This window comes from Larimichthys crocea, chromosome I, assembly GCF_000972845.2.
Source record: "Larimichthys crocea isolate SSNF chromosome I, L_crocea_2.0, whole genome shotgun sequence".
NCBI classification, from domain to species: Eukaryota; Metazoa; Chordata; class Actinopteri; family Sciaenidae; genus Larimichthys; species Larimichthys crocea.
Window position 1 is genome coordinate 16689155 of NC_040011.1, and position 16719 is coordinate 16705873.

At 38.6% G+C, this 16719-nt stretch overlaps 2 protein-coding genes across 4 annotated transcripts in view; one reads left to right on the plus strand and one right to left on the minus strand.

Annotated features, from left to right (window-relative positions):
- The window catches only part of LOC104933219 (solute carrier family 41 member 1), a 17992-nt gene extending 13671 nt beyond the window's left edge, over positions 1 to 4321 (plus strand). For all 3 annotated transcript variants that reach the window (XM_027283373.1, XM_027283376.1, XM_010748610.3), the window contains exons 9-10: positions 184 to 332; positions 466 to 4321. In XM_027283373.1, the coding sequence (XP_027139174.1) occupies positions 184 to 332; positions 466 to 645 (329 nt within the window). In that variant the 3' untranslated portion in view covers positions 646 to 4321. The remainder of the gene's footprint in view (positions 1 to 183; positions 333 to 465) is intronic.
- Positions 3785 to 16719, minus strand: part of si:ch211-236h17.3 (carbohydrate sulfotransferase 11) — a 24234-nt gene continuing 11299 nt past the window's right edge. The window contains exons 2-3 of the mRNA XM_010748609.3: positions 16585 to 16664; positions 3785 to 5274 (exon numbers count right to left, since the gene is read on the minus strand). Of these exons, the coding sequence (XP_010746911.1) occupies positions 4429 to 5274; positions 16585 to 16664 (926 nt within the window). The 3' untranslated portion in view covers positions 3785 to 4428. The remainder of the gene's footprint in view (positions 5275 to 16584; positions 16665 to 16719) is intronic.

The following is a 16719-nucleotide window of genomic DNA, read 5'->3' on the forward strand; positions in this document are numbered from 1 at the left end:
AGTAAAGTCTTGGCCTTTGTACAAGAAGTTTGCAAAAGAAGTATTGTTGAAATAAAAGAAAAGCCTTCATACATTATATTTACACAGATTCCAGCATAAAGAAAAAAAATTGAATGCTTCAAAGAAACACAAGAACACGATTTTTACTGGACACAGCTTGTTATTCATTCTCTGTTTTTCCAGATGTGAATTCCAAATCAGCCAGAGTCCTGGTCATCCTTGTAGTCCCGGGTCACCTCCTCTTCCTGTACACTATCCATCTCCTGCAGGGAGGCCATACTGCCATGACGCCTATCTTCATTATCTGCTACCTGTCTGCAGCTCTGCTTCAGGTCAGATATACCAGAAATAGCCTAACGTACTCGTTCAAGACTTAATTAAAATTTGAGTTTTGTAAGAGTCTTTGTTTTCTGCCAAGCTGAGATACTATCTTTTGAAACGTATCCAACTATTGCCTTTATCCAGGTGCTGATTTTGCTTTACGTGGCCAGCCTGATGGTGCAGTGGCTGTGGCAAAGGGGACTGGATCCAGACAACTTTTCCATCCCTTATCTCACAGCTCTGGGTGACCTGTTGGGGACTGGCTTCTTGGCTCTGAGCTTCAGACTGATTCTGATGGTCAGTTCTACTGGGACTGGAGTTTGACAGAGACACGTGGTCCTCTACACACGTAACACACTGTTCTCTATATGCAAGTGGCTGAAACACACTGCAGAGTTCACTGGATTTAAGATGGAAAGTGATGAGGAGAACACAGGAGGTAATCCTGTGGGGACATAAAACTATTTTTTTGCAAGCTTAAATATTTTATTTCATAGTCATATTATTATGCAAATAATAATTTAATATGAGCAAACCTATTCTGTGCCCAATGAATGCATTTATCTGTTTGATTTTATCAGTATAAGTGCTCTCTAATTCCCTGTTCTGCATGTTCTTAAACCTATTTAGTTTCCTCACTGTCTCTCATGCTCCCTCAAGATCTCTGCTCAAGTTGCTCAGTCTGACTCTGGAATTTTAGAGGCAGCATACAAAATCAATGGGAAGTGCCCGTGAATTTGCCTGGGGGAGGGCAAACTGACGCAAGGCAAAAAAATGTTTCAACTTGAGCAAAAACATTTGCAGGTTTCCTGGAGCTACAAAGACATACAGAGATGAGAGGGAAAACGAGACAGGCTGGAAAGATGTATGGTTTCTGGTGAGTTCAGCCAGAGGCTGACCTGAACACGCAGACGCTGTCGCTGCGTCACCTAATGTACGTTTGGTCCGATGGCTGGGTGGAGAATATAAACACAAATCATTCAGCAGCTTTCTGTCTGAACACACCACCAGCCGGTCCAAATAATGAATTTGGTCTTCATGTTTTGTCTTCAATAGTTGGGTAGTAGGGTTATTGATTATTTCTAAGTAAGGAAGCACTGAGGAAATGCTACGTATGGACACCACAGCTACATAATAGTAGTTTACACTAATTTATTATCCTTTATGAAATTCTGCTTGTAATATAGTCTCTTCCTAGCTTAGGCCAGTTGCAAACTGTCAGATTGTTGCCAGATAAGCAGTAGCTAACTAAGCTATCTGGCTAATTTGATGATTGCCATGAATCATAGTTCCTTCAAAAATTGCTTTGAAAAAGTTGTTATAGGAAATGCATGTGTAAACCCTGACTACAGTGTAATATCTATGTAACTAGCTGACTAATGGAAATGGTTTAGAACAGGGGTCTTCAAACTAGGGGGTCCGCAGAGGTACTGCAAGGAGTCCGCCAATTTTTGCAATTATAATTGATTTTCACCAAAATAATTTGTGAGAAAAAATCTAACAAAAATGATATTGAGTAAACTGCAAGCATTAATATGCAACAATAAGCTACTTTTACAAAAACTATTACTATTTATATATTATTTATAAATTATTCCATTATGCCTGAATGTTTTATCAGTCATATACACATATAGGCTCATAACCCAGCGTATAAATAGGTTAATAAGGTGAAATGAAAGGTGACTAAAGTAAAAATAAATGTTATTATAGGCCAGGCTTAAAATGTGACACATTTAAAAAAATGAATTAGATGTGGGGGTCCCTGTTCTGTTTGCCTCTCATCCAAGGGGTCCTTGCGCTGAAAAAGGTTCTGCTTTAGAAAGTAAACACATAACGCACACTTCCTGTATCTGTATACATGACACAGATTTGGGTGTGTTTAGCCATTGCAGCTCCCTTTTAGGAGACCAGTTGCAGGTGCTGAGTCCATCCAGTCTAAGTGAACGTGAGACAGATTATGACAGATTCTTTTTGTCTGTTGTCACTGAAGTAAATATAAGACTCATTTTTCAAATGCCACGTGTCTTTTGAACACTGACAAAATGGTATTTTCCAGACAGACGATAAGAGAAAATTAATTTGTTAATCTGCCTCAGCAGCAACACACACACTCTTGTGAGATCTGGCAACACAGATATCCCTGGTCTGCTTACACCAAAGATGATCTATAACCACTTAATTAAAACTTAAATACATTTCTGAACTGTCTCATATCACGAAAAACATCAGCTTGTACTGCATTAGCATCTGTTATAGAGACTCTTTGTTAATAAATGATATATACCGTAATGGCAAACACGTATACATTTGTTGAACACAGAATAGATTTTTGTTTGCACAAATTAAATTATTGATAGTGTGATAATAATTTCTCCACAATATAATTCTTTAACATTCTCCGTGCCCAAAATATCCCTTTGCACTCAAGATTGTGCCATATAATATAAAACCATACAGATGCAGCTGCCTAGAATTGCTGGGCCTTTGCTTTTCTGGTTGGAATAAATTGATATATCCGGCTGGCAGACAGCGGCTGCAGTTCCGAGTGGCTGCTACTGTAGATAAGAGGTGTGGAAACAAGCTGACTCAAAATAGAAAGAACACAGCGAGGAAAGCGTGGACATATTTTGCACTTTGGTCTCTATGTTTGCCTGCTCACTGTGGTCAGTAGTTACACACTGTTCCCTGGAGCTGCACTTGTCTCAACACCAACACCACCCTGCTTGGCTCTGTAGAAACAAGTGGCAATACTGTAGGACCACTGTTTGTTTGTTAACCGTTGACACATCTGTATACCTACTTGCAATAATAATAATATATAATTGAGTGTAAATGTATGTTAACACAAATCAGATGCTGCACTGTCTGGATGAATGTTAAAGTTTTTCGTGTTTATTTTATGTAGATTTGTGCCTTTAAACCGTGATAAGCCTTCAGTTCTCTGGTGTGTTCCTATGAACTCTAAGTTTGGGGTTACCAAATTTCTACTGGATATATTATTTTTTGTGCAGCACAGTGCCACTGAATATAGCCTGTTGTTCTTAACTGTCTCCGTGTTAGTACAGTATGTGTTCCGGATATTGATAATATAGATATTTATTTGTGAAGAAAATGATTTAGTATGGATCTCTCTGTATGGGGCCTTTTCACTTGTTTGATATGCACTTTTAGAACGATTCTTGTCTTCTTGCACCCAAAGATGGTAATTATCCTATTTTCACAGTGACATCAAGCTTGACTGGGCTTTGTAGTGCTCTCACATTTGTAAAAACATATAGATGACATCTTTGCAGCCACAATCTGTCATTGAAATAAAAGACTGACATGGAAGTTGTGATGTATTCTGAAGGATATCTGTATACAGATGCAGTGTGTCATGTATCAGGTTTGCCACCTTTGAGACGTCTAAACATTCATAACTCTAATATCCAAACCAATAAACAAATTCTTGCTGAAATGCATTTATTTGAAAACTGTGAGATAAACTATCTATTTTGGTTTGTCTGACTTGTGGAGTCAAAAATAACACAATAAATTAAGGCAATATCATAATTACACAAAAAAATGTCTTCCTACAGAACAAAAAATAAAGTCACAGTTACAAAAGTTGTCATTGTCTGCAGGGGTGGAAAAAAAGGCCTGTGTTTAAAGGCACATATGTTTGGAGACATTCACTGTCTAAATAAAGATTTTAATACTTTAATTAAACTACTTCACCTTGTAAAGATTACATATCGTGCAAATGACATTTTTGAAACAGCAGACAACCGAAATGAAAATAAAAATTGAATGGTATTTCACACATTCAAAGACAGTGACCGACATCCTCCGGATCACCGTTTACAGTAAAATAATTTGCCTTCTTCAGGCAACGACTTTGTGATGAAATGTCCCTCGTATCCTTTGTATGCACAGAGGTTCTTCAGCTCGATGTTCTGTCTGTAAAAATAAGTCATTTAACGTGGAGGGTACATTTTAAACAGCATTTGCAGTGTCTGTATAAGGCCTGCAAAGAGAGAAACATCTCTAAAACAAACTGTACGTCTACAAGAGTCCACGCTCCACAAGTTCAAGTCGAGTCCGTGGATAAGTAACATCCCAGCCTCATCTAAACTTGAGGTAAGCTGGTATAGAGTAGTTGAAGAGCAGAAAGTCCATTCTATAGAGGTTGTACAGCTTCTTCTGGTAGAAGGGGCTGATGTTGTGGAAGAACTGGGCTGCCATGTCTCCTGTAGTCCTGGTGCTCTTGGACGAGGTGGGGAAGCTGACTTGGTCCTCCACCCCGGCCAGCTGTAGCACGTAGCGGGAGTCCTGCTCCAGCGTTTCGTATTTACCCACCACATCATAGTGGATGAGGCATGGGTGGCACAGCGAGTGCACCCGCTCCCAGTGCTCGTTGAATGGCTCTTCTCGCTGGGTGGCCGGGTCCACGAGGTAATACACAAACTCCTCAAAGGAGACATCATTTCCTCTCTCCAGAGCTTCCGGCTGTGGGTCCGGTCTGTGCCGCTGCACTATCTTTGTGCCATATCGTTTATGAAAAGCTGTGTTGTAGCTCCGCGTGAATTTGTTGCGGTATGCAGACACCAGCCGCTCAAAGGGCTCACGGACGAAGACGAACTTCAGGTAGGAGCGCAGGCGCTGGTTAATCTGGGAGGTGGAGTACTCCGACAAAGTGCGGAGGTTTCCTGGAATGTGGGCCTCGTTGGCGGGGATTGCCAGTGGGTCTCGGAGGGACCCGGCAACACCTGTCAGAACCATGAGCACCCGTTTCCAGTTGGTGCAGGCCACTTTGGGGACGTAGCAGTACAGCAAGCCATGCTGGTCATCCACAATGACGTGCTTCAGGTCCTCGGGGATGAGGACTCTACGTTTGCGGGTGTAGGAGCGGCAGGCTTCTTCTAACACCTCCCGTCGGCCTTGATGGACTGCCTGTACTGGTGACTCAACCTACAGGGAAAAAGAAAAGAAGAATTAAATAAAGATGAGTCTGCTTTAAAAAGCTATTTACCATTGAACATTCCAAGTTAAGAACTCCAAGATTTGGGAAGAAGGAGAAGGAAGTCAGATTAAGCAAAAAACAACCGCAACAGCAATCAGAAAGATTTTAAACAAAACCCTAGATTAGCCAAACATACTTGTGAGAGAAAACAATAAAGAATGGCATAAAATATCAGCCAAACTGCCTGTAAACATCCACCTGACTTCCCATTCATCTTTGGCCTACCATACTGCTTCTTGTGCAACAAAGGTCTATTAGAGATGAACTGTGGTCCGGTAAGATCGCTTATATCTAATTCTCCATCCCTTGATTTGTTTCATTTTCAAACCCAGACTCAAGCAACACTTTCTCATATGCAGGAATCCCAAGACCTGTAAATAGCTGTGGAAAATGGTTGGAGTTCCCTTTAAGCATTTGTGAAAGTTGGAGGAGTAAAGTCATTTTCAAGTCAATTTAAAGTCAGGTCTAGGAGGCCACACTAAGAAAAACAAATCTGAATGTATAACATTAAAGTTAGCCAAGTGGAACAGATATCCTGTGCTTTCTACAGAGAACCAAGACCTACTCTGAGTGTGAGAAAGTATATTTACAGATACTTCTCCTCTGGAGGTCTAAATTGTGGTCAGTCCTTTGCCATCTGCATACTGCCTTAATAAAATTATGGGTCAGCCAGTTCAGCTTGGCCTCCTCATGGCACAAACGCTTATTTGCTTCTTTCATTTACTCAGCCTGGCTCACCGATTCAGCGGTCGGAGCCTTGAGTTTCTCGGTTTGACTCTGTGCCCGACGCTATGTGTGGCTCTCTGTGTTTACTGGCAGACACTGGAACATCAAGGATACACCGGACTGGTCAAAGACTGTCGAGCCAACACTGACCCTTCTCTCAGCAGAAGTTTGTGTACTATGTATACAAAACTGTCTTTGCACCTCAGACACCCTTCATGTGAGCCATATACATGATTTAGTAGCATTTCCTGAGGATATTTAAAGCAGCTACAAAGAACTTCCATTTTTATTATTTTGTAGATTCTGGCGGCCCCTGTGGACAAAAGTTGTAGTGTTTCCACCACCTTGGGTTTGGAAGGGGCCGTTTTAAAAGCTACTTGTAATACGTTTAAATAGCTACGAGGATGCATGACATGACAACCACGCCATTCAAAGAGAATACTAAAATCTTCTTAGGCGTGTTGGGTACATATACGCGTGTTAAATGTTGCAATAAATGTCACTATATACAATTCACGAGGTAACCAAATCCTTTTCATCAAACCAAAGTCAATATAATCTTTGCAATATCCTTTGAAAGCAGTGCAACGACAGAAGAGAACTGATTTGAAATTCAATTTAGATGATCAGATTTATAGAATTAAATGAATTACATGTATTTTGGGGCACAAAAGGTGGCAGTTTTACTGGATTAGTTCGGACGCAATGTGCACTTGTAATGTGTGAGAAAGGAGTGATTTGCTATTCAAACTTTATTTTAGTTTAGTTTTTAGTATTTTTGTACAATGAGATGTTTTCAGCTAGACTGATATTTTTATGTTAACAAAGAATCAAAAAAATACATTACTAAATAAAATTTTCATCCAACTTTGCAAACCCCCACAGTTCTATACAAAGTGTTTTAGTGTCTTTCAGTTGATTGTTTTGTTTTTGTTTTGGTTGTTTGTTGTTTCTCAACTTCAACACTGTTTTCAGGTGCAGTAGGTAGTTATAATAAACCAACTATCTGCACAGCACCAAACAGCACAGACACACAGTTTGTGACTAGCTGGTAAACATAGGGGAGCATTTAGAAGCTGAACTGGTATTTCCCTCAAGACATTACAGCCAAGCTAAAAGAAGAGTGAATACAGGAGTTTATTTCTTCAGGTGGCCAGAAACATGACTCGAAATTCTAATGTTGCTTCCCGTTGACCAGATGAGGTAATGTACCATTTAAAGCTTGTTATGATGCCCAAAAGTACCCCCCCCCCCAAAAAAAAAATGAAGAATGGAATAGTACTGAGACTTTTATGTATTTTTCCTCTTAACATATTATTGACATTTTTCTTACTGACAGTCAGTAACTGTAGTTATCACCTCTGGCGTGACGACGTATGCATGTTCTATTTGAAAAATATTTTTGGTATCCAGACAAATTATCTTGAAGAAGCCAATCACTATCTAAGTTTCAAAACCAGTGATAATTGGTCAGATGTTTCAGTAAACTGTATAAATGTGTTTAATGATCTATAGTTCTGGATTTATTTGGTAAACATCACTGGCTTCTGGTCTGCAGGCCATTATTCTCCATTTATATCACTATGCTTTTTACTTAATGGCCTGCTGCACAACAGAAAAAACACAAGCATGAGTAAAGGAAGACAAAGACGTTCACCTAATGAATTTACATTATGTAAATAGATAAAACAATGTTTTCTATCCTGACAGCTTAGCAGCTTCCTCCCATTGGGAAACCTTCAAATGGAAAGGAACAAAGAAAATATTGCAGGCAATTAAAAGTAAATTGTGTCTGCTGGGGCTGCTTTGTTTTCTGGCATGTACACCTTCCTTCTCACAGGAAGATTTAACTAGAAACAGCTGGGGAAAGAGCTGCTTTTACTGCACTGTGTCTCCAAGAACAGGATGAACGTCTGAAAATGTGGAGATAAAGTGGGTGTTTAGAGCCACACCCAATGGTCTTTATTAGAGAAATCCCCTTTTAACTCAATCATTTCAAAAAGCAAGCACTGTAATAAACTTAACCACAACATTAATTTTGTGCGGACAAGCCATTTATTTTTTAAAGGCATGTTGAGTTATCTGTGTATTTAATATGAAATGTAGTTTTGTTCCAAAACAAACACAGCGGAGGCTAAAATGACATTTTAAATCTACAGATGTCAGCACCCAGTGATGTAGTGACACAATTATTGTTGAGTTAATAAAGTGAGAAATGCAGATGCACATCATCTATATTCACTCATAACAACAATGAAAATAGAGGCTATATGTGATCATATATCTAGTAGTTATGAGCACCATGTCCAGCAATTGTCCATCATCAGTACTCAGATATGAGGTGCTACTCATAAGTTTCAAACTGATCTAACAACAATTTCTAACTTGGATTTAAATAAAAATATCACTGGTTGCATATCATATGTAATTAAAAAGAGTTGCAGTGGTACAATGATGGTACAATGTTAGCCGACTTAATTTAGCATGTTAGCACGCTACAAATTAGCATAAGCAAAGAAAATTATAGCTGAGGCTTTAAAGTAAAGTAGTGGACAAATAGTATATACATATTAATATATAAAAATAGATATGTTCCTGAGGGGAACTTGAAAGATATTTCACAAAAAAAGGAAAGAGGAAAAGTCATTGAGATTCATCCTCTGGGGGCCAAGAATGTCTGGACAAAATTTCATATCAATCTATCTAGCTGTTGAGATATTTGAACCACTGACTGACAGTACCATCCTTAGAGTCACAAGCATGGCTTTAAAGTAAAAAGAGACTAGCTCTAGCATCTCTTATAGCCTTCACACACTTGCATTGTATGCTACTGTAATGTACTACTGAGGTAATGCTAAGGTCACTTGTTGATTTGTTCCTTATGTGCCTTCAGTAGAGAAACAACTGTTCTTTATGTTACTGTCTCATACTGTATGTAATCTATATGTGGAGAAAAAGTCAAACGAATCCGCGTCCATTAACTTAACATTTTCCTCTTGCACTAAAGCTACTGAACTCTAACTTGTCTGCAGTCGGATAGTCTACTGTACAAACCCATGAATCCTCCTCAATAAATGTCACTGGTGTAATTGAACAAAGATGGCTGATCTTTTTTTTTCTTGCAGGATAAAACAACATCAAAGCAGCTGTACCTGACATGAAAAATATCGCAATGATCAAGACATCACAAAGATCAGGGAGACTGAATGTTTTGTATATCAGCCACTAAGTTACTCAGAGCAGGAAATACTTTCTTCAAGGTTCAACTGAGATGGTTTAAAAGGCTACTTCAAGACAAGTGGATTTAACTGGATTAGATTTAAGATGCTGACAGCTGTAAATCATGCATTTATTCTTCTAATGTACCCCTGCTGACTCCTACTCAGGTTGATACATGGGGGTTGAGCATACACCACACCACAGTGACCTGGACAGACATTTTAAAGACAAGTGATTCGAGTGAAAATGTGCCTATGAATCTATAGCCTGCCTAGAGTTTGTGCAGCTCTACTTAAACACAGCAGTGTTTTGAGCTGAATGCTCACATTAACACGCTTGCATGTTTAATAGTGTTTACCATCTTGTTCAGTGCGTTAGCTTGCTAACATTTGTTTATCAGTACTAAACACAAAGTGAGGCTGATGGGACCTGATGATGGCACTAGATAAAGATACATCATGAGATCAAAGTTTTTACAGTTCATCCTCTGGGGACCATGAATATGTGCACCTATATATGCAACTTCACAGGACAGGAACCTGCTCATGTTGACAAGTCACTAAATCTTTGGGAACCATTTGGTGCCAATCCATCAAGTAGATGTTGATATATTATATCATATATATTATATTATTTCACATAATAAAGGAAAACTTTAACTTGACTGTGGTGTTCGAGAGTCAGATGATCCTCTGGGGACTATGAATATCTCTAATAGCTACTGCGATACTTCAGTCTGGACCAAAGCATTGTCACAGCCATACTTGGAGCCATGCTGCTAAAACCATTCCCACCATATGATTTATGCTGTTGTAGTGTCCACTGCCTTCAATAACAATATATACTCCAGCAGAGGTTTTCAAAGTAGGAGGCGGACCTCCCCAGGGGGCTCCCAAAAGTTCCAGGGCAATGTTAGAGAATGTTAATGAAAAAAATGTTCCATCGGTTATTACATTAGTTATCAGAAGGAGATCACATATAGCCACAATACTGTTTTTCTTCCCCGGAGTCAAAACAAAGAAACAATTTCATTAGGACCGGCTTTTTAAATTTGTATGTATTAAATTGGTGTAGTATAATGTTATGTCAAACAGAAATATGAAGCTATCTTGGTTCAGTTAAACGTCTGTGGGATCAAACATAACCATGATCCCATGGGCACCCAGGAATTAAGAGGGGGGTTGAAGGGTGTGCCTATTCCAAGCTTTATCTGAGGGGAATCCCACAGTCTCAGACTTTAAAAAACAAAATGCACTTATTCCATAAATTAGAGTATAAATACAGATAATATTCCACCCATTTTCACTTTTACATTCATACAAGCATGAGTTACGTTGATCTTCAACAGAAGTCTCAGAGATTACGTGTGTCGGCCAGTTCCTGGACATTTCAATCATACTGATTCAGCTGCTGCTCTCTGCTGCTTTAATAGAAATATGTCTCATCTTTTTAGACAGCCGCATTAACTGTTAACGCTGTGCAACAGCCGAAGCCTCATTAAAGCCACATCAATGTCAGTTTAGCACACTCAACGGATATCAGATTTGCTGTATATCGCTTCAACAGAACGTGTCTAGTGTTTCCTTTGTCTTGTAAGTTAAAAGTATTAGACGTAATTTACGTGCAAGTGTATGTGTGTGCACGCCTCCTAGGAAGTAATTGTAAAAAGAGCATATTACATGATATGCAGCAAATCTGATGAAACTTAATTAAACCGTAAAATAAGGCTTTAGTAGCATGGAGGTGGTGTACTGCACTTCTAGTGAAATTATGTAATTCCTGAAAATTTCTCCAAACCTTAAAAAGGTCCATTTCACACAAATTACACCTTAATGGAATCAAGCCTGATTCAGTTTTTCCAGCTTTTTCAGCTGTGTTTTTGATATCAGTCTCTGAAATCTCTGCTCCTGGAGGGTAATGAGTAATGGAATATTGAAAATGACCATGTGAAAAACAGTGATGCGTTTTTTCCAGAAACAATGCCCCGGTTTCTGAGGAGAATCCACAGACCAGCGAACAGCTTTTATTGGTCTGTCCACAGACATGATGTCATCACTCATTAAAGAGGACGATGGTGGGCTTCACATAATAATTATAGTAATTACTACAACTACAGCTACATTTAAACATCGATTAGGCCAATAAAAATAACTTCATACAGCTGGAGAACAGTGCGCTGCAATACTTCTTTTCAAATACCATTTATTTCACCAGGTTCAACTTCAATTAATATTTTCATTTTGTCATGTTTTGGCCATGCTGCCAGGGGCAAAAGGTGCATGAGATGCACTCACCTCATCCTACACTTAAATGGTACATGGACTGTAGTGACTGTAAATGGACCACGCAAGGTGCTTTTCCACTCACCCATTCATACACTGATGGCATTGGCTGCTCATCATAAGGGGCCTTTGTCAATCACACACTGGTGTAACAGCCTTTAGTGTCTTGCTCAAGGACACTTCAACATGCAGACTGGAGGAACCGAGGGAATCGAACCACCTATCTTCTGATTTGTGCATGAGCTGCTCTACCTTCTACCTCCTGAGCCTCATATATCCACTCTGAACCCGAAGAAGCACTTGTACACTGCATTTTAAATGTAAAGACAGTTTATTTTATAGCGTCCACTTCAATCTCCAATCACCTAGTTCACAGCCTCTCAAACTGCTGCCATCTTCCCAAATGAACAAGATGATCAGTCTTCATGAGAGCCTTGTATTGATATTTGATTATGGGAGGTATTGGGCGGAATATGAGACTTATTCATGCGTGTACATTTTACACTTGATTATGAACAGTATGTGCAGCCATATCTGTGTTTTATAAATGAGGCCTCCTGAGCGAGATTTGAAGCCAGAACCTTCGTCGGGGTGGAATCGTCGTCATGGACTCATTAGTGTCAGCAAATAGCTGTATATGCCACATGAGTCTTGTAAGTTGATCACATTGTAGGACTATTTGGCAACACACACACAAACACAGTGGGACGTTTTGGACTTTAGGTATAAAGCGTGTAAAATTTTAAAGGAACTAAATCACATTTGAAAACTCTGCTGCAAAGAAAGGTTTGCATTAGGTTTTTTGGCAGTTAGCTGTATTTGTCAAACCCTTGTACACAGAAATCTGGGCAAAGATCATTTAAACTTTGAATGTTTTAAAAGTCAAAATCTAAAGGCAGTTTTGCAATTTCTGCATCCACAGGATAGATTTGATGAAGCTGAGAATTTAATTTTATATTTGAAATATGCTCTGAAAAACAAGCATCTTTTGTCTGACATCATTGAGTAAACATTCAAAATAAGATGAATAAATATAATAATTTAAATAAACATATATGCAACACTACTGATTCAGTGTCCATTGCCTGCTGAGGTGAAACATGGGCAGGACACATTGTGCTGGACGCGTAAATCTTGCTGGTCCGTAAAGTTTGCTGGTTTGTAGTCCATTTATTTATCAACCACAAACACGTATTGTTGAACTCCTCATGAAGGAGAGATACGAATTTGCTTCGGCACTGGAAATTAAGGTTATTTGTTCTTTTGCGACAACTTGCCAGTGTGATTGCATTTGTGTGACCGTATACCCTGATATTCAAATGAGGGCACTAGCCAATCAGAGGCAGATTATGGTGGGTCACAACTCATCCTTCCTTTGTTTTAAGATGAAGCTGTACATTTTATTGTGACAGTCCATAACACACGGTCCTTGTGGTCTTGATATACCTGTGCTCACTAACACAGGAGTAAAAATAAGTGTTGGTTTACATATTTGTTGAGCGTCGTTCATGACAGATGGTAATATTTTTGATCCAAGTGATCTCATCTGGATTGACGTTCCTGTGTCTGTTTACACTGCAGTAATCTAATATGAGTTATTGTAATGTATAACACATATGGCATACAGTCTGCTCCAAAAGTATTGGAACAGTGAGGCGAATTCCTTTATTTTTTAATTTGCTTGCAATAACTGCATCAAGTCTGTGACTCATTGACATTGACAAACTTTTGCATTCTTCCTTTGTGATGCCTTTTTTGGCTTTGACCGCAGCCTCTTTCAGTTGTTGTTGTTTTTGGGGGGTTACTCCCTTCAGTCTCCTCTTAAGCAGGTAAAATGCTCTGTAGGGTTTAACTCTGGAGATTGACTCGGCTAGTCTAAAACCTTCCACTTCTTACCCCCTCTTGTTGTCTTGACAGTGTGTTTTGGGGTTTGGGTCATTATCTTGCTGCATGATAAAGGATCTCCATTAAGTTTGGTTGCATCGTTTAGCAGACAAAATGTTTCTGTAGGCCTCTGAGTTCATTTTGCTGCTGCCATCATGTATTCATCAGCTCCAAAGGGCTGGTCCTCCTGCTGGGAGCAGCTAGAAACTGTGCTCTCTTTTCTTTTCTTTTCTTTTCTTTTCTTTTCTTTTCTTTTCTTTTCTCCTTCGCCCACAGTACGACAGTAGTGGGAAGATATCTGGCTAAATTACCAGACAAATTGTTCCAAATGAGTTCTTCGTTGTTGAATATCACCAAAAAAAGTAACGCCTTACATCTTAACAGTGAATCTGAACAAGCTACACAGACTGTAAGAAAGTGTGATGTGAGAAGGAGGGTGGTGGACTACACTGGGGAACACAATTTTTGTTGAGTTAGGTCTGACAGCTGTTTTTAACTAATTTTTGGGTGCGGAATCCAAAACCGATCTCATTTTTTCTCTATCACGTCAAGTTTTTTTAACTATAGGATCCCTGTTTTCTTAAAAAATATATAAAATACTGTACTTAACAGATATGTGCTTGTTTTCACTAAACAAAAGTAAAGTAAGTCTGTGCAATGATCTTTTTGCTCTCGCCAAACCATGGGGATACCAAATGCCAACTTTTCACATGTTCCTTTGGTCCACATCCGTAAACTCTGAACACACTGATATATATATATATATATATATATATATATATATATATATATAATATATATTATATTAAATTAAAAAAACACTAAGATGGAATAGTTACAAGCTTTGAAAACTACAAAAACAGCATCAAACCAAATAGAAACTACCACGGTATGCCCATGGTTACAAGGTTAAGAGAAAGCCAGCACAAATCCTCTCATTCCTATTTGCTCGCTTTCTGTCTGCAGATATTGATCATACTGACGTATTAGGGCTGCACACACTCTCACCACACTGTCTCAACTGTGACTGCACAAACAAGTTGCCACATAGCTGTAGATGAGTCCAACCGTGATCCGTTGGCAAGTCTTACTACAGCTAATCAGTGGAATTTTGCTTATCTGGAGGGTAAGCTGTGGAGAAAAAACTTGACGTTCAACAAAGCTGAATAAAACTCCCCAACACTAACAGTGAATCACAGAATTTTAAAATAAATAAATAAATAAATAAAATCTTTGTTTGAAAAAAATAAGATCTTTCTGTATCAAAAAATGAAGTCAGAAAATATTTCAGTGTCACAATTTAACGTTCCAAATTCCACCAGATGCGTGTGCGCAGCATTGCATGTGCGCCCGGTCACCGCAGTGATACGCAGCCATTCTAGTCAATGTATTAAACCTCCCGTTCAGAAGCCTGCGTCAATTTAACACAGAGCACCTCGAGCGGGCGATGCCAGACACAGAAAAAGTATAGAGAATCCGGTGGATTTTCAAAATAAAATTCCCTGCACAAACTGCCGGTCATAAAAACAGACAAAAGAGCAGCTGGCATCAGCTTGGTCTCCCTACACACAATACGCAGAGAGATTCCTGTGTAGTTGGGTCTTATTGTGTTAGTTTACTGTATCTCTGGACTCTATATCATGCATGTGTCTCTTTGTGCCATATTAGCCTAATTGTTGTGTTTGAATCTATTTATATTATTATTATGTTATATTTATATATAACAGCTCTTAAAAAAGAGGATACAGGTCCCACTCAGGCAGTCTGTTTGTCTTCATCTTCCTCTTATGATAGCTCAGAGGAGGAGTCAGGGGACTGTATCCTCAGAGGAAGACAAGAAAAAGAAGAGAAGAAATTCCAAGGAATCAGTGTACTTTGTTTTTGTAGTGTCCTGTATTATTTTATCATGTGTTGAGTATATTTATTTTATCTCTCAAATAATTTTTAGACTTTTCTTGATGTTAAATTGAATTATGTGACACTGAAATATGAAATAAATATTGACTTTATTTTTTGATACAGAAAGATTATATTTTTTCAAACAAAGATTTTATTTGTACTTAAAATTCTTTCTCCACTGCTAGTGTTGGCAAGTTTTTATTCAACTTTGTTTACCCTTGTTCATCTTTTTACATCAACAGAACAGTTGTCTCCTTGGTCTGTTAAGATAACTGAAACGTTTGTGAATCTTGAGGCATTGCCAGCCTTTAAATCTCATTCGTAAATGCTTTATAAGACATAGAGAGTGCCCACTTTAGATGAGCTCACACAAAATACTTAATTAACGAGTAGTAAGTGCTTTGTAAATGCCTAAATTCATGAATTCCTGCATTTATAACTGTTTATAGGTCATCCATTGGATATGGAATTTGTGAGTTTTTATAAAACATCTACTAACACACTCACTAACCATTAGTACAGAAAGACATTTATAACTGTTATTATAAACCATATACTAATGAGTATTTACATCAGAAACACGCTTTAAAAATGATCATTTCAGTATATATTAATGCTTAACCAATGCTTAAAAGTGAACACTGCTGTAGCTTGCTGACACTGATAACACTGTGGCAAAGTATTCTACCCCCCACTGAACACACATCCTGGATTGCTTGTAAAAGGGAAATCTCTTTAAACTTTATATCCAAGTTTAGGTTACAGCTTGACAATAATTGTTTCTTATACGACTTTTTATAAGACTTCCCCTATGATCATAAATCATAATCCAATCTCATGCCACTGTGTTCTATGAACTGCTCTATATATTCAAAATCACTTGCTAAAAATTCCACATTGCTCCTCTGTGGCCTATCCATGACTATAAAATCATAAAACCTTATATCAGACCTCAACATATCATTAAACATTTGGCTGAGCCTGCCTGTGGTTAATGCTGTCTGCCAGTTGTTGTTTGTTTTTTCCACTCACTGTCACACACAGGGATCAGGGTCATAACTTGTCCGTTATTATCTTTGCCAAGTGCTTGTCTAATTTTATCGCTCAGGACTCAAACTGAGTTTATATTCTAAAACATGTACAAACTTTGCCAAAAAAACATAAGAATAAATACTTAATGTTAAATATTTAATGTTTGCTAGGCCTTAATGAGTAATTCTATTTACAATAAAGTTAGAGGGCACTGACCTGGTCACCATCATAGAGCGTCTGTAGAGGACTCCTCCTCGACTTCTGCCCACTGCTTCTTTCACCGAGCGGCTCCGATGCTGAGGAAACACAACACATCTGTCATGAGACCTTACTGGAAGAAGTTCCAAAGCA